This window comes from Priapulus caudatus, unplaced genomic scaffold (assembly GCF_000485595.1).
Source record: "Priapulus caudatus unplaced genomic scaffold, Priapulus_caudatus-5.0.1 Scaffold74, whole genome shotgun sequence".
NCBI classification, from domain to species: Eukaryota; Metazoa; Priapulida; class Priapulimorpha; order Priapulimorphida; family Priapulidae; genus Priapulus; species Priapulus caudatus.
In genome coordinates, this window is record NW_014577135.1 from 73,843 (window position 1) to 96,689 (window position 22,847).

Consider the following 22,847-nt stretch of genomic DNA (forward strand, 5'->3'; position numbering starts at 1 on the left):
CTGTGGGTGTTGTGTGATGTGGGGGGGGGAGGGGGTCGGCGTGTTATTAAAACCTCTGGGATCAAAGAAAGAAAATAACCTAAAGAATTGACAAATAATCATCGTTACAATTTCAATTTTTTTTTTCAATTCCTCATCAAACAGGCCATTGTTGACAGGTTGCTTAAATTGGCTAAATGATCCCAAGAGAGCCCTAACGGCAAGACCTCCATGGACCCCACGCCGTAATAACGGGCTAAGGCCTAATAGGCACGCAGCTGTGGCGCTACTCACATGACCACTCTTCGTTATACCTTTGGGCGATGGAGAGTAAAGAGTAACAGCAAAATGTCCCCCCCCCCCACAACTGAGGACTCTGTCTATGCCAACTGTTTCTAACATTTACAAGATATCCATTCATGAATTAGAGATAACTGGAATACAACTTTAGAAGTAAGAAATTGTAATATTTGATATTGAAAGTGCATTATTTAAACATGATTTAATTTGTTTGTTGTTGATTTAGCATCATAGTAGGAAAAGCCATCACTGTGCCGAAATTGGAGGTCACAGGTCAAAGGTCAATGGGGCACAGGACAGATTTTAGACATTTTCTGAGGACATAGTCTGACGGAGCGATTGAAAAACTTTTTTGTTTCAGCGGTGACCTACCATTTTTATGGCTTTATTGAAAGGACCATGAAATGTACTTTCCGCTGACATGCGAAGAGTAAGTGTCGGATAACCTTTTGACCCTCAAGGGGAGGGTTAAACATTGATTTGTTTCTCAACTGCGTTGGCGAGTACCTGTGGTTGTGGAAAGCTTACAGTGAAATTCCACACATAACTCTTACTTGAGCAACGCTTACTTGGGAGATAATGAGATGACTTCTATATGAGATTCTGTAGTGTACATTATGAATAGTTGGAATACAGTCACTAGCACTCAAATAATTACCCAGGAGTGAGGCTGCGGATTTCCCAGACTTAATTTTCTCATCAAATTTTGGCACCAATATAGACGCAAGTGTGTACATTCTTGAGCTTATTCGGTCCACTAATCACTGGCTTACTATGTACTGAAATTAGTTTACAGATATTTGCTATCGTATTGCTGTAAATTGTAATCTTGCACGAGCTGCTCTGGTTGTATCAACCATTGAGCTATTTTGTAACGAGCCAGATGTGCCTCGCAAGGGGTTTAATGTACCTTATTACCTGACACCATAGAACGCACGTTATCTATAGTAATAATATGGTAATTATTTGCTCCTGCTTTTTGCAATCTGTCCTCACACTGACAGCTGCCATGCTTTGGCTGACCGATGCAACGATGCCTTTGATAGCGGCCCGCCATCTATCGGAATTTTATTACACTAGTTTGAAGTGTTGTTTTTGGGGGTTAGAAATGAACGTATGTATAGGACGTCTTGCTATGCACAAATGAATTTATCAGCAGAACACCAGACACCAGATGAGCCCTGTCGCTCTGCGGCACTTGTATTGTAAAGCATCTCAAGTCTAGACATGTCATGAAAGGCTTTCTTATCGACAAACAATATTTAAGTAGTAGAAACTGTAGCTTAACTGCTTGACTTGAGTTCTTTTTTACTTTCACAGAATAAGAGATTTCAAAAGAATAATTTCTTTCACTAGATATTACAATTGTATGGATAGTATTGGGACAGAAATACCGAAGCCCTTGAGGTTGTTATCAGTTATATTTAGTATGCTGAAAGTTTTATAGCACCAATAAGATCTGTTATTGGAGCATCCACTAGGTTTTGTAATTAACCAAATTATTCCGATCGATAATGTTCCATTTAATGCATGTATGATATGCTTTTTAACGAGTTTTATATAGTCACCTTTACTTTGACCATCTCATAAATTGATGTAATTAACAATAGGCATGTAGCAGTCCTCATAAATTTTGAAGTGTAGTCTGCATGTGATAGAATGAGATATTGAGTGAACATTGTAACTATGCGCACAGCATATATATATATACATGTAAATGCGTATGTGAATATAAATTTTCCTGACGGCAGAGGTAGCGCTGTTGGCACATTTCTCAACTTGTAAGTAATTTACGAGTTAAGTTTGAGCGGGGCACGTACCCAGTGTCTGTTGGCATGCCAGGGGGCCTTTCTGCCTTTCTGCGTGCCAAGTTGTCTGTAAGTCTGCCTGTGCTGTCTGTGGACTGCTGTTATCTTTCTAAATTCTCTCAAAACCGGCCATGTTGAAGGTTCTAAATTGCTAAAATCCAAGAGCCCTAAGGCAAGCCCCTGGACCCCACCCATTACGGGCTACGCGCTAAGGCACTCGCAGTGTGCGCTACTCACACACACTCTTCGTATACTTTGCGATGGAAGTAAAGTAACAGCAAAATGATCCCCCCACCCCCACAACTGAGGACCTGTCTATGCCACTGTTTCTAACATTTACAAGATATCCATTCATGAATATTAGAGATACTGGATACAAACTTTTGTAGAAGTTAAGAAATGTATATTTGATATTGAAAGTGCATATTACATGATTAATTTGTTTTGTGTTGTAAGTTGTTTTTTAGTGAATATCAGTAACTTCTTTTAATCAAGCTGGTCACAAATGTTCTATCAGTTTCCATGATATGTGTGCTTCACGAGTAGACCCAGTTTGGGAAGTGCTAGTATTAGTACAACATTTAAATGAACTAACTAGTGTATAATGAGCCCCACTTTATCTGATAATTTCTGGAATGTTAGTAAGGTTTGGAACATTCAATGTAAAGCACATGTAATAAGAATGAGTGACCAAATTGGAGGTGCAGAAATGATCATAACTCTACCTCAATCATTCTCTGTCTTCCTTGACCAGATCCAGAAGTACCATAAATTGTTAGGTGTCATTGGTAATTAGAACTAATGTGATAATGGTGTGCTGTGGTAGTCACTGCCATATCTGTCTCTAGTACTAGTTAATAGATAGGAGCGATAAATGCTGATGGCGGTTGAAGGAATTATTTCATAAATACATGCAAAATCAAGTAAAATATAGCGAAATATAGTTTCACCCAATAGCGAACATGTTACTGATTACTCCATATAAATCTCTTGCTATGAGTTTATGATGTTATGGTATATAAAATAGCAAGTAATGCAGCCACATTTTTTCGTATAGTTTTAATTTGCTTGAAATTGGTAACCACCAGACAGAAGTGTATCTCATTGATTGACGTAGTGGTTCTAGACTGGTACAACATATCTATTGCTTAAAAGTCAAGTTACCATATCAAAGTACAGGCATGGGGTTTTGCAAGAAACGTGGAATCGGCATCAAGTACCTGCCTCAACACGATGTAAACAAACAGATTTTGTTGTATATTATTATTTTGTGAGAATAACAGTGTATGGGTGTTCTAGGACATGTTAGCCTCACTTTAGACACTTGCAGTTACCCAAGAATTACTAGTAACTATTGTAGTGGTTGGATAGATACGAGAACGGTCAACGGAAGACTGTTTGAAATCCTTGCTTTAATGTCTCATTATTAGCTCATCTGACATAGTCAGATGCAGCTTGTAGAATCGCATGAGCGCGCGTCCGTGCGTGCGTGCGTGCGTCCGTGCGTGTGTCCGTCAACGGTTGGGCACAAATATAAACGGCCCGACGTACGGATTCGAAAGTCGGGACGTGGGGGGGTAATCTGAAAACGAGTTGGAATGTCGAAGCTGGGGGTCAAAGGTCAAGAGGTGTAAAAGAAGGGAACATTCCATCCTTAACTTAAGGTATAGGGAGGAAATGCAGAATTGCGGCAAAAATCTAAACGGCTCGACCTAGGCTCGTGATAGTCGGTGTATAGGCATCTGATGGTAGAAAAACCATCACTGCTGCGGAAATTGGAAGGTCACAGGGCAGGATCAAAAGGGTCAATGGGGGCACAGGACAGATTTAGACATTTTCTCGAGGGCCACATAGTTCTGACGGAGCCGATTGAAAACTTTTTTGTTTCAGCGCGTGACTGCTAGCCATTTTTTATGGCTTTATTGCGAAAGACCTATGAAATGTACTTTTCCGCTGGACATGCGAAGAGTTGCAGATAACCTTCTTGACCCTCAAGGGGAGGGTTAAATCATTGATTTGTTAGCCAAACTGCGCTATGGGCGAGTGACCGATGTGGGTCTTGCGAAAGCTTTACCAGTGAAAACTTCCACACATGAACTGCTCTAATTCTGTATAAAAAAGGGCGGCCAATAAACGCTTGTACACTTGGGAGATTAATCGAGCAGAACTGACTTTCTATATAACAAGAGATTCTGTTAGTGGGATAGACGATGATATGAATGAGTTGGAAAATACAGTCACTAGCACTCAAATAATTAACCGCAGGAGCTGAGGGCTGCGGATTTCCCAGACTTAATTTTTTCTCTCATCTAAACTCTTTTATTGGCACCAATATGACGCACAGTGTGTTGTACATTTCATTGATGCTTATTTCGGTCCACTAATCACTGGCTTACTAGTGTAGCTGGAAATTAGTTACAGCATATTTGCATTCGTAATTGGCTGTAAATTGTAATCCTTGCACGAGCTAGCTCTGGTTGTCTATCACACAATTGAGCTATTTTCGTAACGGAGCCAGTACCTGTGCTACCGGCAAGGAGGTGTTAATGTACGCTATACCTGACACCATAGAACGACACGTTATTCTATAGTAATATAATATGGTATTATTTGCTCTCTGCTTTGTTGCAATCTGTCCTCACACTGACAGCTTGCCATGCTTGCTGACCGATGCAACGATGCCTTTGATAGCGGCCCGCCATCCTATCCGGAATTTTATTTATCACTAGTTTGAAGTGTTGTTTTTGGGGGTTAGAAATGAACGTTATGTAAGGACGTCTGCTATGCACAAATTGAATTTAATCAGCAACACACGCAGACACCAGATGACCCTGTCGCCTGCGGGCACTTGTATTGTAAAGCATCTCAAGTCTAGACTGTCATTGAAAGGCTTCTTATCGACAAACAATATAGTAAGTAGTAGAAACTGTAGCCTGTAGACTGCTTGACTTGATTCTTTTTTACTTTCACAGAATAAGAGATTATCAAAAGAATAAATTTCTTTTCACTAGATATTACAATGTATGCATAGTATTGCGGACAGAAATACGCGAAGCCCTTGATGGTTGTGTTCATCTAGTTATATATTAGTAGTGGCTGAAAGTTTATTAGCACAACATCAAATCTGTTCATTGGAGCATCCCACTAGGTTTGTGTAATTAACAACATTATTCCGATCGATAATGTTCCAATTTATATGGATGTATTGATATGCTTTTGAAGCAGGTTTATATTAGTCACCTTACTTTGACGCGATCTCATAAATGAATGTAATTAAACAATTAGGCATGTAGCAGTCCTCCATAAATTTTGAAGTGTAGCACTGAGCATGTGGATAGAATGAGATATTGACGTGAAATCTGTAACTATGCGCACACATATATAGTAATATATCATGTAAAATGCTGTATGTGAATATAAATTTCACTGACGGCAGAGGTAGCGCTGTTGCACATTTCTCAACTGTTAAAGTAATTTTAGCGAGAGTTAAGTTTGAGCAGGGCACGTACCCAGTGTCCTGTGCAGCCAGGGCCTTTATCTGCCCTATTCTGCGTGCCAAGTTAGGATCTGTAAGTCTGCCTGTGCCTGTATTGACTGCTGTATCTTTCTTTCTTCTTTCTTTCCTCTCTCTCTCTCTCTCTCTCTCTCTCTCTCTCACACACACACACACACTCACACTCTCTCTCTCTCTTTCCCCTCTCCATGCCTCATCCCCTCCCTCCCTGCCTTTATCTCTCTCTCTCTCTCTCTCTCTCTCTCTCTCTCACACACACACACACACATTCACACTCTTTCTTCCTCTCACCCCCTCTCTAGCCTGATATTGAGATTTGAAGATAAGCACATTCGTTTCCTGTGGCTTATCTATTATGGCTCGTAAATTTACACCACTGGAAGTGAAACTCTAAATACCCTTCTTATTTCTAGCGAACTGTTTCTCTCAGACATGATAGCAGGCACATTGAATCAGTTATTAACTTATAACTCTGTGGACACTTGATAACACTTGATACATGTTCAACATTATTATAATTTATATCAAAGTTATTTTTATAGGCCAGCAAAATGAACAGGAACTGGCAACGAAGATGCTCCAGATTCAGTCCAAGCGGTTCTACTTGGACGTGAAACAGAACAAGCGAGGGAGATTCATAAAAGTAGCTGAGGTAACTCTGATGATCTGCCAGAGTGATTGCTGTTAGCTGCAGCCGTCATTTCACACTGATTTTACTGCGCTTCTGGCAAGCCTACACTTATCTCTTCCAGTTGGTAGTTACATAGAGCTAAATATAGTGGTTAGAACATGAAGACTTGTGTGGTAGTTAGCTATATAGTATAGTATTCTGTAGAGTGAATAGCTCACATGTTTTTTTGGTGGTTAACTGTATTGAGTGTCATATTGCGAAGGTTACCCCCACACACGCCCTATATCGAGTGTTATCTTGTGATGATTAGCCCACATTTATATCCGACAGTAGGCTGAATCGAGTGAGATCTTGTGGAGCTTACCCCAAACATCTCCTTTGCTAGCTAGCTACTTTTCAACTCTCATCCCGAGAGGATAGCTATATATAGATCTCACTTGGTGCTGAGCTGGTAGCCAGTGGATATGTAAGCAGTGTTAGCTATATAGTGTCGGTAAACTTCCTGTGATGGATATCCATGTATGTCATAATGATGGAACAAGGTGTCAATGTGCAGTAAATTCCAGTAAATGCAGATGTGTTAAATTTCACCTTTTTTGATTGCACAAAATATTAAAATGATGTGCAGATGCCTAGGGGTAAACACGAGTCTAAGTGTATTCGTTGATGTTTAGGAGAACATCTGAAAATCCTATAGATAACAGCGAGACCAGCCCAAAAATATTGTGGCAGTGTTTACGCAGATCCATAACGTGGGTCTGCCAGGGTGATGCAAAGTTTGGTCTAAGACTGGGGATGCTTGGGGTATTTTTCAATTACTAATTAAGACCTATAGAAACTGCTCACCTCTTAACATGAGCTAATTCATATGTCATTTCTTTGACTTCTTTTTTATGAGGAAAATGCATGTGTGTGTTGCGTAGACAGAAGGACAGAGTTATACTTGGCATGTAGCTGCAGTTTGGCAATAGCTCATTATTCAGTTAGAAATTTGTTTGGCAGTAAATTTTCCCCAGTTGTATTTTTGAGCTAATATAATAAAATTTAAACACTCTTTATTTATTGAATAAAATTGTTATATAATTATGTAATTTATATTATTTGTTTTTATGACATTTTTGCCAAGCTGGCGAGCATTGCTGGGAACCCTGCAATAATCTTGTCTTATTGGCTTCACAAACTGAAAGCATTGCTGTGATAGTTCTTAATACGAGTGATGTTCATGTGTTTTAGGTTGGTGCCGGCGGGAAGAAGAGTCGTCTGCTCCTGTCCATGTCAACTGCTGCCGAGTTTAGGGATCATCTAACAGAATTCAGTGAACACTATGCATCTTTGGGTGGGCATTGTTGCACTTTTGTACGGCTTCAAAATATTGGGAGGTTATCCCATGGCAGACGTGTTGTGATATGATCCAGAAATTTGACCCTGCTGCATCCAGGTAGCATACTTCGATAACATTAACAGTAATTTTAAATTGGTATGCCTAGGTGACTAAGAGGTCCCACCATCTATTGTTCGTCCTGACACTAGGGGTGCCACCATCTACCACTCGAGCACTAGGACTAGTAATCCTATCATCTATCATACATCTGATAATATTCGGTGGATATGCCCCATGAGCAGAGTTCTTTCTTACCACTACACTGTGCAACTGCCCCTAGACTATAGTTTCTGTTTTAAATTGCAACACTGCCCAAACTACACTGCACCTCTGGGGAAAACACTTTACAGTTTTTCTGTGAATAGGCTATGTACATCTGCTGGAAATTCCAGCATTGCTCCAATTGAACTACAGTTCTCCTGCAAGTAACTTTCACTGTCATGATGGAACTGAAGTGATGTAAAAGACTTGCAGATAACCAAAATAACGTTCAAGGTTACTATTACTATTAGGATGTCATAGTTCGTCATTGGGAATAGAAAACATCAGTGGATCATCACAGTTGTTTCTTTGGCATACAGGTTACCTTGTTTCACACTTGATTGTTTTCCACTATGGCCATAGTGAATGTGATAGTTGTGGCAGATATTTGCTGCTGCAAGTGCACTGATCAATTAGTAATCGAGTAAGTGTAAATATAGGTTAGCACCAAACATTCATTTCACAATACAAGTCGCTTCAGTTCACTTTAATAGTTTAACTAGCTTATATTTACCTCATAATATTTCTTCTGCATAATTCAGTCAATTGCTATTGCACCTATCACAAATAACTGCTTAAATTGTACTAGCAGTACAAATCCTACATCTCATCATTAATAAACATACACGCACCTAAACTTGCTTGTCTGAGCAGCCTGTAGGTGTGCAGCTCCAAGAAAAGCAGAGACTTGCTAACTATATCTAGCCATTTTTAGTCTTGTTGCTATGGTTGCAGGCAGATGCGGGGTAATGTGTCCAGGTCATGTCTCTCGTGCATTATAAATTCGATTTTTACCATTAATGTAATTTGACAACCACGCCGTTATCCGACACCATCTATAGAATGGATGAAAATAGTTACGATTCATTTTCAATCACTGAAGTATGTTTAGCCACTCAAAATAGCAAACATTTCAACGGAGCTCTATTGCGAGCAATGTGGCAATATTTCAAAGGCATCCACATACAGATGAAACAAATTCTGATAAGAGAGTAAGTATACGACTATTTTATGTAATCAAGAGCTAATAAACAGTATTTATTAGCTCTTGATGTAATTGATAGTGTAATAAGAGATCGTTTCTGGATGTCTGTACAAGTAGTTGTAATGCTATAACATTTCTACTATACTGTCAAGTTCTCTGTTGCCCTCATTTTTCTCCAAACTGTCAAAGCCTGAGTGTTTGAAGGAGGCTAGCATGCTATTATAACTGGTAATGACCATGCTCAGAATGTTTTTATGCATATGGAAGGATTGCCATTTGAAACGAGCTGAACCGCTTGAGTAGAATATCATATCTATAGTAACTGCCATTTTATTGATTTTTTGCAGTATCGAGGCACCAGCTGAATGCATGGACCAAAGAAAGCCTTCACCTCAGTTTTTCTTACTGAGCTAAATGAGCAATTGTGAGAAAGGCAATACAAAGAATGAAAAATGTCATTGGGAAGTTCTGGTGAAGTTGTATCCATGTAGAAATCAAGAGCAATGTTATTATGAATACATGCCGGCATTTTCTCCCAAATTGTCTTCTCAAGGTAATTTTCAACGTGTGGGCAGGTAGACATGTTGGTTTGGCTTGTAGAAGTCAAATCAAGTTTAGTGTAATTTCGTAATATACTGACTCATGTATGAACAAGTTACAACATTGTTTGATTGCTCTTTTTAATAAAATGCTAATATATTATTATGAAAATGTTTTAGTTTATGTTTAACATGCATTACTGTTACCATGTATAATTTGCCATGCATTACCAGCAGCAACAACATGGGCAGTAGTAGTAGTAGTAGTAGCAGTAGCAGTAGTAGTAGTAGTAGTAGTAGCGGTAGCGGCAGCGGCAGCGGCAGCGGCAGCGGCAGCAACAGCAGGCGAAGTAGCACCACCAGCAGCAGCAGTAGCAGTAGCAGTAGTAGTAGTAGTAGCGGCAGCGGCAGGAGCAGCAACAACAACAGCAACAGCAGGCGAAGTAGCACCACCAGCAGCAGCAGCAGCAGCAGCAGCATTACTTGCAGCAGCAGGAGTAGCAGCAGCAGCAGTAGCAGCAGTAGCAGCAGTAGCAGCAGTAGCAGCAGTAGCAGCAGTAGCAGCAGTAGTAGCAGCATTACTAGCAGCGTTACATTACATGAGCACCGGCACACTGTGTAGTTTTGTCGACCTGCACATCCAAATAAAACAAAGACCTTTTATTCTTTGCATTCCACCTCGCATCATCATTACACAAGTTGTTTGTCTTTAGACTGAGCCATCATTGCTGTGATATGTTTAGATAGTGTGAATAAAACTACGTCGGACCAGGCTTGTTAGAGTTGGCCATATAATGTATGTGTGACAACAGAGTCAAAATCACGATTAAAAATTGTATGTAGACGGTAAGACCATTCGATGATCCGATAAAGCTGCTACGAAACATTCGACATGCAATTTGCGATGGCAACTATAATGGAATACATTATCCTGTTTATGGCGTGGTGCGACCTATAAATGATAGGGTGGTATTATTGGCACTATGGTAACCTCGTGCTGAAATGCCTTATATTCATCAGCATCATTCGCTTGTGTTCCGGGAATGTTGCGTTCTTGCGACTGATTGTAATAAAGGTGTCTTGTCTGCATTACAGGTCCACCAAATCCTGACAATCTTCCTGAAGATGGAAAGTTAAAAAGCGAGACAATGGTCAAAGAGAACCGACGTTATTACTTGGATTTGAAAGAAAATGCTCGTGGTCGGTTTCTACGAGTAAGTGTATGTGTTGCTTTTGATGTTTTTTATTTATTACCTTTTTAAGTTATTATTACTTACGTACGGCATAGCTTACTAAGCATCTAGACCAGGGGTTCATAACCTGTGGTCCATGGACCCCTTTGCCTTTGGGGTCCGTGGATGGGCTTCAGGGGGTCCATGAACGATGCGCATGCAAAATTTTGTGTTTATGTGCTTATTATGTGCATTTTTCTGGGGAGGGGTTCGTAGCTTGCATCAGATTCTCAAAGGGGTCCATGGCTCAAAAAGGTTAAGAACCACTGGTCTAGACTCTCTAGAGTACCAGAGGCTGCACCAGTGATGCAGTTATGTTCGATATGCATCAGGAGTAGATAATAGGGAAGGAGTGTGACATCAATAAACAAGGGAAATTCGTCATTTACTAGCCTTAAAATACCTACGATTTACTATGCGTAACTCATCCAACTTGAGCTCAAATCGTACACAGTACATTCGCCTAGCATCGTGCGAAATCGTTTCCTTGTATACACAAGCAATCTGGAGATACAGACTAAAACGTACGACACGATTATCCATTCTTTGGCCATCAATCCAAGCCCATTGCCCGCCTCTATTAAAACAAAAGGCAGCTACCTAACCACAGCTTGCTAACTCGGCGGGCAATGTGGCTCGCTGGGAGATTTGAGCCCGATCAGCTGCAGCTGATTGCGGTTGGCGTGCGTGCGTGAGGGCATGCCAGGTATGTGCAGAGGTGGCTGCTGTACGCTGGTATGCCTGTGTAGCTGTGTACCGGGTCAAAGGTTATCTCGCCGAGTGTTGATGCCTAATCTCCCAGCGAGCCACATGCCTCGTCGAGTTAGCAATAGCGCGTTAGGTAGCTGCCTTTTGTTTGAATTAGTGGCGCGCAATGGCTTTGGATTGATGGCCAAAGAATGGAGAATCGTGTCGTATGTTTTAGTCTGTATCTCCGCATTGCGGGTGTATACGAGGAAACGATTTCGCACGATGCTAGGCGAATGTACTGTGTCCGATTTGAGCTCAAGTTGGATGAGTTACGCGTAGTAAATCGTAGGTATTATAAGGCTAGTAAATGACGAATTTCCCTTGTTTATTGATGTCACACTCCTTCCCTATTATCTACTCCTGATATGCATGTAGCTTTTCAAGCATAACTGATATCTAGATTGGGAGAGGGAGGGAAGGCTGGAAGGGCAGTTTTCCTCTGATACAATTTTAAGGGTGCGGGGGATTTTAATAGGAAAATTAATTGATGGTGTTAATGAATTTCTCTATTCCATGCACGATTCTATTGGGAAAACAGTTAAATTGATCATTACAGTAGCTACTATTAGATTGCATGCTAATTTAGTGATTGTCTACCTCAAACAAAACAGTGCTAACTGTTTTGCTTTAGACTATACAATATATTATACAAGTTTCCACTGCATAGTACTAGTCATTCCTCAGTGAGTCGTTGAGGGAAATTTTGTGATTGGCCATTTTCACAATATATAGTTCTGAGTGTTAAGTTTTGACAAGGCATATCTTATAAGTTGGGATTAATTTTATTATTAATCCTTTCAAATTAAGATTCTAGCTTTGAAATTTCCACATCAGTGCACCTTCTTATCTCAGAAGAATCACATGGTTTTAAATAATGTTTTAACTTGTTGTAAATATAAACATACATCGTCACAAAATGCCAATCATAAAAATTTTAATCGATTAAATAACATACACATGCAATAATAGCATGGGTATCATTAATAAGTTTAAAATTACTAACTCATATATATATATATATATATATATACAGGGGTAGAAATTAACTTTTGACTATCCCTACACTAAAAAAGAGGGAGTCCGCAGCAAAAGGAGGGAGTCCGCAGTCTGAGGTTCAAAATTAAAGATATTAACAATAATGCATACATGTGCTTATTTTTAAGATTAATTAGATGAAAAAATACAGTAATTCGCAACGCCGTGCTCCGGAACGAACTAGTTAGTATGGCAGAATTTTCAGGGAGTCACACGGACTCCAGCATATGTCAAATCATGGAGTCCGACAGTAAATCAGGGAGTATTTGACTACGGACTCCCATTAATTTCGCACCCTGTATATATATATATTATAGATAAATGTTATCGGCACAGTTTTACTCAGATTATTTTACATCAGCATCTGCTGTTCGCAGGGAAAAAATGTTTGCAGGCATTTTTCACGTGAGACTTGCTTGTATTTGTGTGTGTGTGTGTGTGTGTGTGTGTGTTTATGTGTTTTGTGTACCTTTAGGTGTCCCAGACGATCCCTCGTGGTGGCCCCCGTTCGCAGATTGCTATCCCCGCCCAAGGCATCATCGAGTTCCGTGATGCTCTTACAGAACTTTTGGACGAGTTCGGGACGGATGATGGCAGTAAGTCTCAATAATACGTAGTCCCTCTTTATTCTTCTGTGGGGAGTATCGAACTCTACTTGTAGATATGTGCCCAGAGACATGACAGCCCATTGTATCTAGATATGTTGTCGTTCTTCCCTGCACCCTCACCGCCTATTTGCTCTGTCTTTAGTTCCCAAGTGATTTTCTGTAATTTTAAAAGCCGTTATAGGTGTATTTGCCCCATCCTCGATTGTCCTGTTTAGTTGTATTTTGGCGTGTTTGTGTACTGACCTGCTCTCGAGTGTATACATTAAACGACTGATGACAAACATTGTGTGCTCTAAACCATCAAATCAAAAATTCATAAAAAGTATTTGTCAGCTACAATAGGGCTGTAGACAATGATAGTTCATATTTCATCATTGATTTTTCTTTGTTTTGTCATAATCTAGACACTGTGTTCTGTTGATCTGTAATAGTCCCTCTGTGTTCTTGTTTACAATGCTATGATGAATAGCTTTGGTATATTTTGTTGATAACTACCTACTTACACACCATTTATAATATAGTGGAGGCATTTTGTTTGTGATACCCAAACCAAAAAATATCTAGGCTTCAGTGTCTTTGTTCCAGGTTAACGTTACTTACAGTTTTTCTTACTTTATTATACCAGTTATAAGATAGACCGTGTTTAGAATCTTGAGTCACGTATATCGCAAGCCTGCACTGTTTCCACAAAGCTTGACACCATCGCAAAGGTGTGATGAGCAGGCGACCAATTAACTGAGGAACCCTACTGCTTGTTGCATTTTTGTCTACGAATTATTTTGTAAACATTGGCATGTTTGCTTTACTTGTTATTGTAATGATCCTACAGTACTACATTTATCCCTACCAGCCAACCACCGTTATTGGTTTGCTATGATATGTGTTTACTGGACAGATATATTTGAATGTGTAAAAGCTTTCTTTGCAGGTTATCAAGGTGATTTGCCAGAGGGACGCCACATGAGGGTAGAAAATAAAAACTTCTACTTCGACATAGGTTCTAACCATAGGGGTGTATACATGCGTATATCTGAGGTAAGTGCAGCTGTTAGGACATACATGTCTGTCAGAAAGTCTTATTTGTGTCCTCTTCTCTTGCAGACAGAGAAGCTTGCTTGAGCATATAGTCTTGAGATGTGAGCAGATTGTATTGCAGGGTCAACAACCACTGTCTTTCTGTGCAGTGTTTTTTGAGTAGCTAACTGTAACACAGTTTAAAATTGAGCAAAGGATCGCTTCCTACTGAGGTTCAGGGGGCCGTTGTCAGAAACATTGTAAAGTTAATGCTAATGTTAATGCCAAGATAGCACTTACAACTAATGTTAACGCGTATATTGCGAGAATTTTCCAGTGTTTTCCCCACTTTCATGATACCTACCGTTATTGCTTGAGTAACAGCAATTGTCTAGAGTAACGATAAAATGTCTTAGAACCTTCGTATTCACCAAATGCAATGAAATCATGCACGATTACAATTTTGCGTTCTGTTTCTGTTTACCGTTGCCATCTCTCGAATTTTCTCGCGGTAGCGCGAGACATCTATCACGGTGCAGCAATGCATACCACGCACTGTAGAAATCAGGTCAGAGTGTAAACACAGACGCTCATACTAGCGTAAACAGCAGTGTAGTACTAATGCCACGTGAAGTCTGTTATTAGAGAAGCTTGTGGATTGCCAGTCAGATAGTAACACGGGAATGACAATGACAGAAAGTGCTCTGAATTATTGACATAAAAACTCTATAATATTTACCAAACAGAATTGCACGCCCTTTTGGTTTAATTATGTTCGCTTGTTTGATTTTTGATCGCCATTTGTGATTTTTGAAAGTCTTGACTCGAAAAATTTTGCTGCTGGTATGATGTGGTCAAATCAATTTTTCTATGCTATAACTGCATAAAATATTGGTGTTTTGAATGTTGGTGAAATCAGTGATATTTTCGCTGTCAGGTGAGACTATATTCAGCTATATTTAGTTTTTCTGAGCAAAATTCTCGCAATGATCGTTTTAATGTTACGAGAGTAGCGTTGACAGAAACGTATCGCAGCGATGAGAAAATTCACGATAACAGGAACCTCATAATTTAATGTCACAAGGCTGCTGATTGGATGAGAATCGATCACAAAACTCAAATTCATACAGATTTATTGTACATCACACTAATTTATGCATATCATGATGGGTAACCACAAATAAATAATATTAGATGAAAAACGACACGGTCTTGAATTTATTCTGCACAACAAGACAAATTCTCGCACTGTAACACGAGACGCGAGTCGTGACTTCTCAAAATATCCAAAACAAGAGAACATGCGCCATTTGTAAATGTTTGTTTTTGGTTTACGATCTGTAGAAAATTTATGTTTTGACGCGTTTTTCATATAAAACACATTTTACTAATTATTATAAAGTATAATATCACTATAATTGTAATTCGTAGTGTAAATGTGTTATTTTCCTCGTAATAGTAAAGTTATGAGAGGGTCTGGGCTCTCGTAATGTTAAGAGCATATTTGTGAGGATTTTTCATTCTCGTAACTTTGCGATGTTTCTGTCAACGGTTTACGAGTGGAAGTTAATGTTAAGACTAATGTTAAGACTAATTTTGTTTCTGACAACGGGCCCCAGGTGTTCTGCTCTAAGGCTGAACATACTAAAACCAATAATAATTTATCCAAATTAGTCAACTTCTAAAATGTTGAATTTCTGTGTATGAGAAATTGGAATTTCTTATCTACCTAGTGACTCTTAAGACTGCATCCAACTAGACTACTTATCCTTGTCTAGGCAGAGAATAATTTTTGGGTTCTAGAAATAAAATTGTAAATGTGCACTTGATGAGTTAATGTTTCAACACTCGTTCAGGTAAAGAATAATTTTCGCACTGCCATCACCATTCCCGAGAAGTCGTGGGGCCGCTTTCGTGACATCTTCGCCGACTACGTTGAGAAGATGACTGAGAGTCAGGATGCCCCCGAACGGGCGCAGCAGCAGTCGGGCAAGTCTAGCACCGACGCGGAGGACGCGGACGCTGAGGGTGAGGCGCGAGAGTGAGTGCCACCTAGTGTAGGAGTATGCAGGCGCAGCAGGCGAGGGCAGGGGGGTGTGCGCACGACCACTTGCCGACACTCTGTCTCGCCTAGAACTCTCTGCTGTCTTGTCTGGCTGCCGTTTCTCATTGAGGCCTCGTTGCGGCAGCGCCGATGCAGCAGCGCCCTCTGGGTGGTTTGATCGTGCGCGGGTGATGGCGAGGAGAAACGGTCGGCAAGAAGGCGCTTAAGGCAAGAGTTTGGGTAGAAAGTGGGTTGGTCGCCGGCACCACCTAGTGGAGCTCTGCTGTCCCTCGTGCTGTGCTATTGTCAACGCCAATGTCATGCTTTCTCTGCAGACGAGTGAGTCGATGGTGCACTGCGCGGGGCCTCGTCACCCCACCATCCACCAACCCCCCACAACACTTCTCCTTCTTTCGGTATGAGTTTTCGGTAGTAGAATTTTCACGTGTGTTTGTGTGCCCGTCGTATTAGATATATTAGGAGAGCCGCCGTCGCCTGCAGCGCCTGGCCCCACGCGTGCACCACGCTCACTCTACGAGTGCACAATTGTCCACTATGATCAGCTAAAGGTAAAAAGACTTTTTATACCAGATTCAATTCTGTATTAGAAAAATCTGTGATGGATTGCGACGTGTTGCATTTTGTGGAGCACACGTAGGAGGTAGATAAATCGAACATTACGCGTTCAAAAGCGCGTGCGAGATCAGCAAGCTTGACTTTCACAGCAAGATTGATGTTCGTACACAAAGAGATCTACTGGCGGAATGGCCAGCCACAAATGCATTGGTCTGGTCTGGTTGGCCACGCCCACGATTTGAGAAGGTATACGTGACATGGTAGAAAGGGTTACGAGCGCGTCGTCGTGACAACCATGTCACGGCGTCGCCGCTCGGTTCCACAATAACGGAAAATGATCAATTCTTTTTTCACATTGACAGTTTTATTATCCAGTGGATATCTGTATCTAGTAAAATTCTGAGTACGCATCTCCAGTCCTTATTTTCACCCCCATGTGCCACTGTGACTTTAGTTGAATAGGTTTTGTTTCTCTGCTTTCTCCTCCTCCTCTTCTTCTTCATCGGTCAACTCCGTTATGGTTTGGTTGTACGTGCAGCCTGTGAGGATACTTGCTTGTGCATTGCGACACGGAAAGGTGCCGTAGCTATATCCACCGTAGTCCGTTGGATATGCAGGAATTTTTTAGTTAGGATTGTCATTACATGAGTTGAACCGTTTTGCCGGCTGTGGTAAGGGTAGACGAAGTAATTTAGTGTTGATAATGTATGAATTTGATTCGAGTCTCTGCGTTTATTCGGGAATTGGTTCCAAGTTGGAGGAAGCGTTTGCAATGTACAGGTGCTGTAACATCTCAGTATGCTCCATTTATCACGCTCTTCCCATATCCATGTTCCTTTAAAATCATGAACTCGGTGCTGGAACGTCCAGCGAATTCTAAATTCGAATATTTTGTTTTTGCTGTGGCTGGCTGGCGAGATTGCACGCGATTCTGTGATGCCCAGGCAAGTACCATCAGGACGATGAGAAGAAACTGTAGTAGCTACATGTACAATCATGTTGTATCTCGTGACCGTCAGTGCGTCGTTGATATTTATGCTCTAGGAATGGATATAAGTTGTTTGATTCACAGGGGTTATCGTTATTATAATTATGGTGACTGTTTAGTGGTTATTGACACAGCATACTATCACGTTTGTGTCCACGCCCTGCTTAAGGAGTCTAGTTTGCATTGGATTGGATGGTTAATTGTGCATTGCACCTAGCTGTATCGCATACGAGCATATGAAGTCATAGGCATTATAAAGGGAAGGTTAAGCCAAGGTTGAAGTACATAGCTATGCGAGAGAGTATTCTTTCTGAATGTCTGAGTGTGTTAAATAATATAAGGTTTCGATTATTGTAACCAGGAAAATCATAGGTATTTCACCCTTCTTACTACGTTGGAGTCCTGATGTTTCTAATGAATTTTATTTTGAGAGGTATTTCCGAGCCAGCCTCAATGAGGTGTCAGGTGGTTGCCCATAACCCCGGTGTTATCGCGTAGTATATGTAGTTATTACCACTGCGTGCTGCCACTGTTGAGGCGTGCGCACACGCGTAGCGTGCACTCTATTCTCGCGAGATTCTGCGAGAGACGTTCTGAGAGGGCGCTTAGAGCTCCCGCCGTTGTTCTGCCACGTTGATGGTCGGGTTTTGTTCGGGATGGTTTGGTGCGGCTGCAGCTGCGTGGCCTGCAGGCGCGTGCTGCACGTTGTCGTGGCGACGCAGGCCTGTCGAGCTGCGAAATGATCGTTTGTCCTTCTAGTCTGTTGCTGACAGCGAAACCGAGCAGTCGAGGTCAACCGACGGAACCTGCACGTTACATTGTCGCTGCCGAAAATCAACGGTCCCGCTATATACTTGAGTCTAGTGCCGTGTTTGTTGTGTTTTCCATTTTTAAGTGAACGATTGTTATCGGTTGGATTCCACCCACGCGCCCCCCACCCACCCCACATGTGATTCAAAATATGTTCTGGTTGGTTGAGTTCGTTTATGCCGGGGTCAGTTTGTGCGAGATTAAGAAACACCCATGTCGGCATACCCTGATGAACGCCCCTGGAGGCTGCTTTGCAGCAGCAAAGAGGCGAGAAGGGATAGTTATATTTGCGAGCAGGTTATTAATATTATTGCATGGAAACATCTTTTATCCTATACCGTTGGAAGGTGTTACGTTTTAGTCTTCAAGTCACACTGTTTCGAGCCAGTGGGTGAAAGAAATAGGTTCATGCATTTAGCTCCACATGTGTTCTGTACGTTGGTCATGTTTTAGGTAAATGCCTTGTAGCAAAAATGCCAAGACGTTCTTAGGTAGACTGTAGTCAGATTATGAAGTTGCATATGATATAGACGTCTTCTAAAAAATGGTTTTAAAGAGAAAAAGTTACTTTGATATATTTTAAGTATTTTTGTTTATGAATTATGTTTGGAATATTTAAAGCTAGTTAATGCTAGTTGACTGCTTCCTTTATTGTTAAAGGTGGCATCGAGAAGTTAATATGCATCGTGCACGGCCGTTTACTGTCCTAGTCCTAGATGTAAACCATACACACGTGTTATAATGTCTCTCCCAATCAGAACCGCAGCTTTTGTCTCACCACTTATTTTTGACACGTTTATTTGTATCTGTCGTAGAGCTTTCTCGCGAATTTCTTCAGTAGTATGTCTAACCGTATACTGGATAGGCATGCAGGCCCTGCATCTCCCGCACAGTGAATTCATCTCGGTTGCCCAGATCGAGAGAGGGCCGGTGCTGTGACCTCTACTAATAGGCGTCGCCACATCTCCCGGCCCGGCATATCAACGCCATCTAGTGGCCGTTGTGAGCCTCGTTGCGAGGGTGATCACATGCCTGCTCGTAGACGTCGTGTCATATGTGTTTCCCAGTCTCTCGGGTGCTGTCAACGGCAGTGCTCAGCTTACCAGTGTTAGCTAGGGTCCTGTTTCATACCACTGTTGATGGGCTCTGGAAGCTGCATTTTGTATTTAGTATTAGAGATAACTGAGTGTGAACAGTTGTATCCGTTATAAAATTAATAATACTATCACAAAAAATTGTTCTACAAACTTTGTTGTGCAAATCAATACATATTACACGGATCTTGCTTTCTGCTGGTTGTGTTCTTGGTCTGTTTGTAAAACGCAAGATTAACGCTGCTTAGTGGCAATAGTACAGATAGGTCGTAGTACGTTGGGACTACTTGAGGGTTGACAGCTACTTCACACACACTTGCATGCACGCACGCACGCACAAGCGATTAACCAAGGCTCGGTCACGCAGTTATTGATGTACAAGATGTGAAGACTACTACCGTTATTATCTGTGGAGAAGAGCGACAGGACGGAAAAGTCGGAGGAAATGTATTCAATTTTTAGACGCGCATGTAGACCTGCGATGGCACTCATATCCTTGTCAGATAGCTGCCACTCAAAGTCACTCACCAAACAAATGCTTAATGTAGCAACCTGTGCACTTTAAGCAGAATATATCTTATGAGTGACCACTCTGAAGTTTTTTACGTATATTATAGAATTCACGAAATAATTATTCTATCACTACGTAACATGACGCAATGGCCATGTTTACAATTTAAATCTGAACAATAAAAAGAAAATAGAAATTTTCGTTTATAATTCATTTTATGTAATTCCAAGTTTATGTTCTATGTCCTAATTGAGATATTAACCCCCCCCCTTTTATTCAGCATTACTTTGCACGCTCATCTGTTTTGAGGATTTAAAATAATAGCACTGAATCCTCATTAAATGCCGTTTTTTTTAGCTCATCTGACATGGTCAGATGCAACTTGTAGAATCGCATGAGCGTCCGTCCGTCCGTCCGTCAACAGTTATGGCACAAATCTTAACCGCTTGACGTACGGTCTTGATATTGAGGACGTCGGGGGGGATCGGACTCGGGATGTCGAATTTGGGGGTCAAGGATCAAATGTCAAGATGTGTCAATGGAGGGGGAATATTTCCCCCTTAACGTAAAGCCGGGCGCACACGTGGCGATTTTTATCGACAGTACCGGCGATTTTTATCGACAGCACTGTCGATAAAAATCGCCACGTGTGCGCCTCCCGGCGACAATGCAACCATCTGTCAGCGACATACCACTGTATGAACTGTACGTGACCTGTTCAAACCACACCATGGGCGCTGCCAATATTTGATCATATGCTTCAAATCATGCATTTGATTGGTTAATCCAAAAACTTGCCTGAATCCGTCGCCTGGTCAGCGCACACGTAGCGATTGTTCAGCGACTCGGCAATATCAAACATGTTTGATATTCCAGCGACGAGTTTCTGGCGTCAAAATCGGTGACGCCGTGCAGCGCACACGTGGCGATTTCTCGGCGATTTTGTTGCTGGCAACAGAATCGCCGGTACTGTCAATAAAAATCGCCACGTGTGCGCCGGGCTTAAGGTATAGGAGGAAATACGGAATGGCGGCACAAATCTCATTGGCTCGACCTACACTCTAAATATCTGATGTATAGTGTGATGGGGAGGAAACCCATCACCAGCGCGAAATTGGAGGTCACAGGTCAAAGGGCATTGGGGGAAAGGCCAGATATCAGACATTTTCTGAGGACATGGTCTAACTGACCGAGTGGGAAACTTTTTTGTTTCAGCGCTGACCTACCATTTTTATCACTTTATTGAAAGGACCATGAAATGTACTTTTCGCTGACGTGCGAAGAGTAAGTGTCTGATAACCTTTTGACCCTCAAGAGGAGGGTTAAACATGGATTTGTTGACTGTTAACAAAGGACTGAACTGTGTTTGATGGTACTTGTGTGATCGTGGAAGACTTAAATTTCACAGTGAAATTCTGCATGTAAAACTTACTTGAACAACGTTTACGTGCATTAAATCTTATATGAACTTCATTCTCTATATGTGATTCTGTACATTGGGAATACAATGTCAATAGCACTTACGCAAACGTCTACCAATGAAAATCCATCGGCACGTCCTCCACACAAACAAATCAATTCGTAGCCCTGTCCAGTATTCATGCATTCTAAAGTTCTTCATTTCACTTCAAAGTCACACTTGGGTATTTTTTACCCAGGAATAACTAATCTATAGCACGTTATGTACTAAGAAAACGGCATGTACTAAGAACCAGACATCAGATGAGCCATGTCGCACGGCGGCACTTGTTTTATAGAGGTTTTAAAACATGTACGTTAATATTGGGGTTAGGTTGTTTTAAAGCCGTGGGGAAAAGAGTGGCCACTCTATATGGAGAAGATATTGATAATTATCCGTGCAGAGTGTTATCATTGTGGTGTATAATAACAGCTGATGTTAGATCTCCCACTGTTCGCTATGCTGCTGTTTTCCCCGTGTCCTTGTATTCCATGGGTAACTATGTCGTTAACGATCAAATTTAGTGTAAGTTGCCCCGCGCATGTTAGTCATGTAAACTATACTAAAGGGATTGTATTTTGGAATGCCTCTATGTGGTCCTACTACGTATTTAAGTGAACGAACTGCAAGGATGAGATTAAGGTCATGCACATGCGCGAATAAAACAATAACAACCTAATCATAATTATATACATCACTGTTCTTCTCGAGAAACATGTACTATCCTTTACAATTGAGCAGAATTCAATCTTGTGTGCTACATTCCATGTCTAATCGAACACTGCAAAACTTGATACTCCACTGTTAACATACAAGATGCTGCCTATATTATAATCCTCGAATCCCTTTTCACTTGTCACCACACGGAGCAGCCTGTCATTGCAAAGCCAGTTTGTTTACTTCAAGGTACGTCGTTTAAAATAGACCAGGTTATTACGTAAGGCGTATATTCAAGGCGTGGATTCAATGTTTCCCATTCTCTCAGGTGGCTTTCAACTAATCTCCAGTTTAAGGGTTTATTACTATACTTGTAAGCAACACGTGTAAGAAGCGTGATGTCATCATCGTTATGGCAACGGGGTGTTGTCACATAGAACTAGAATAGAAGTTCTCTTCTATTCACAATAACTTCTATTCGAGTTCTGTGTGATGTCAGGAGGCGTGCCGTGTGTGGTGTGACGTCAGTAGAATGACGCGGGCAGCATCACCTCGCTGCTTCTTTGCACACACGCTCTATCAGCATATACACAGTAAACAACCATCTAATCACAGACACGAGGGTTATCTATCGTTGCTATACGACTCTGTCATTAACCGCGAGTGACTAG

The 22,847-nt window shown here is 41.1% G+C and overlaps 1 protein-coding gene across 5 annotated transcripts in view; it reads left to right on the forward strand.

Annotated features, from left to right (window-relative positions):
- Positions 1 to 19,747, forward strand: part of LOC106821463 (transcriptional activator protein Pur-beta-like) — a 26,488-nt gene extending 6,741 nt beyond the window's left edge. For 2 of the 5 annotated variants that reach the window (XM_014826274.1, XM_014826276.1), the window contains exons 3-8: positions 6,144 to 6,253; positions 7,466 to 7,568; positions 10,494 to 10,618; positions 12,891 to 13,011; positions 13,940 to 14,058; positions 15,894 to 19,747. In XM_014826274.1, the coding sequence (XP_014681760.1) occupies positions 6,144 to 6,253; positions 7,466 to 7,568; positions 10,494 to 10,618; positions 12,891 to 13,011; positions 13,940 to 14,058; positions 15,894 to 16,082 (767 nt within the window). In that variant the 3' untranslated portion in view covers positions 16,083 to 19,747. The remainder of the gene's footprint in view (positions 1 to 6,143; positions 6,254 to 7,465; positions 7,569 to 10,493; positions 10,619 to 12,890; positions 13,012 to 13,939; positions 14,059 to 15,893) is intronic. The other 3 variants (XM_014826275.1, XM_014826279.1, XM_014826278.1) reach the window with 3 other exon arrangements.
- The last annotated feature ends 3,100 nt before the right edge of the window (positions 19,748 to 22,847 follow it).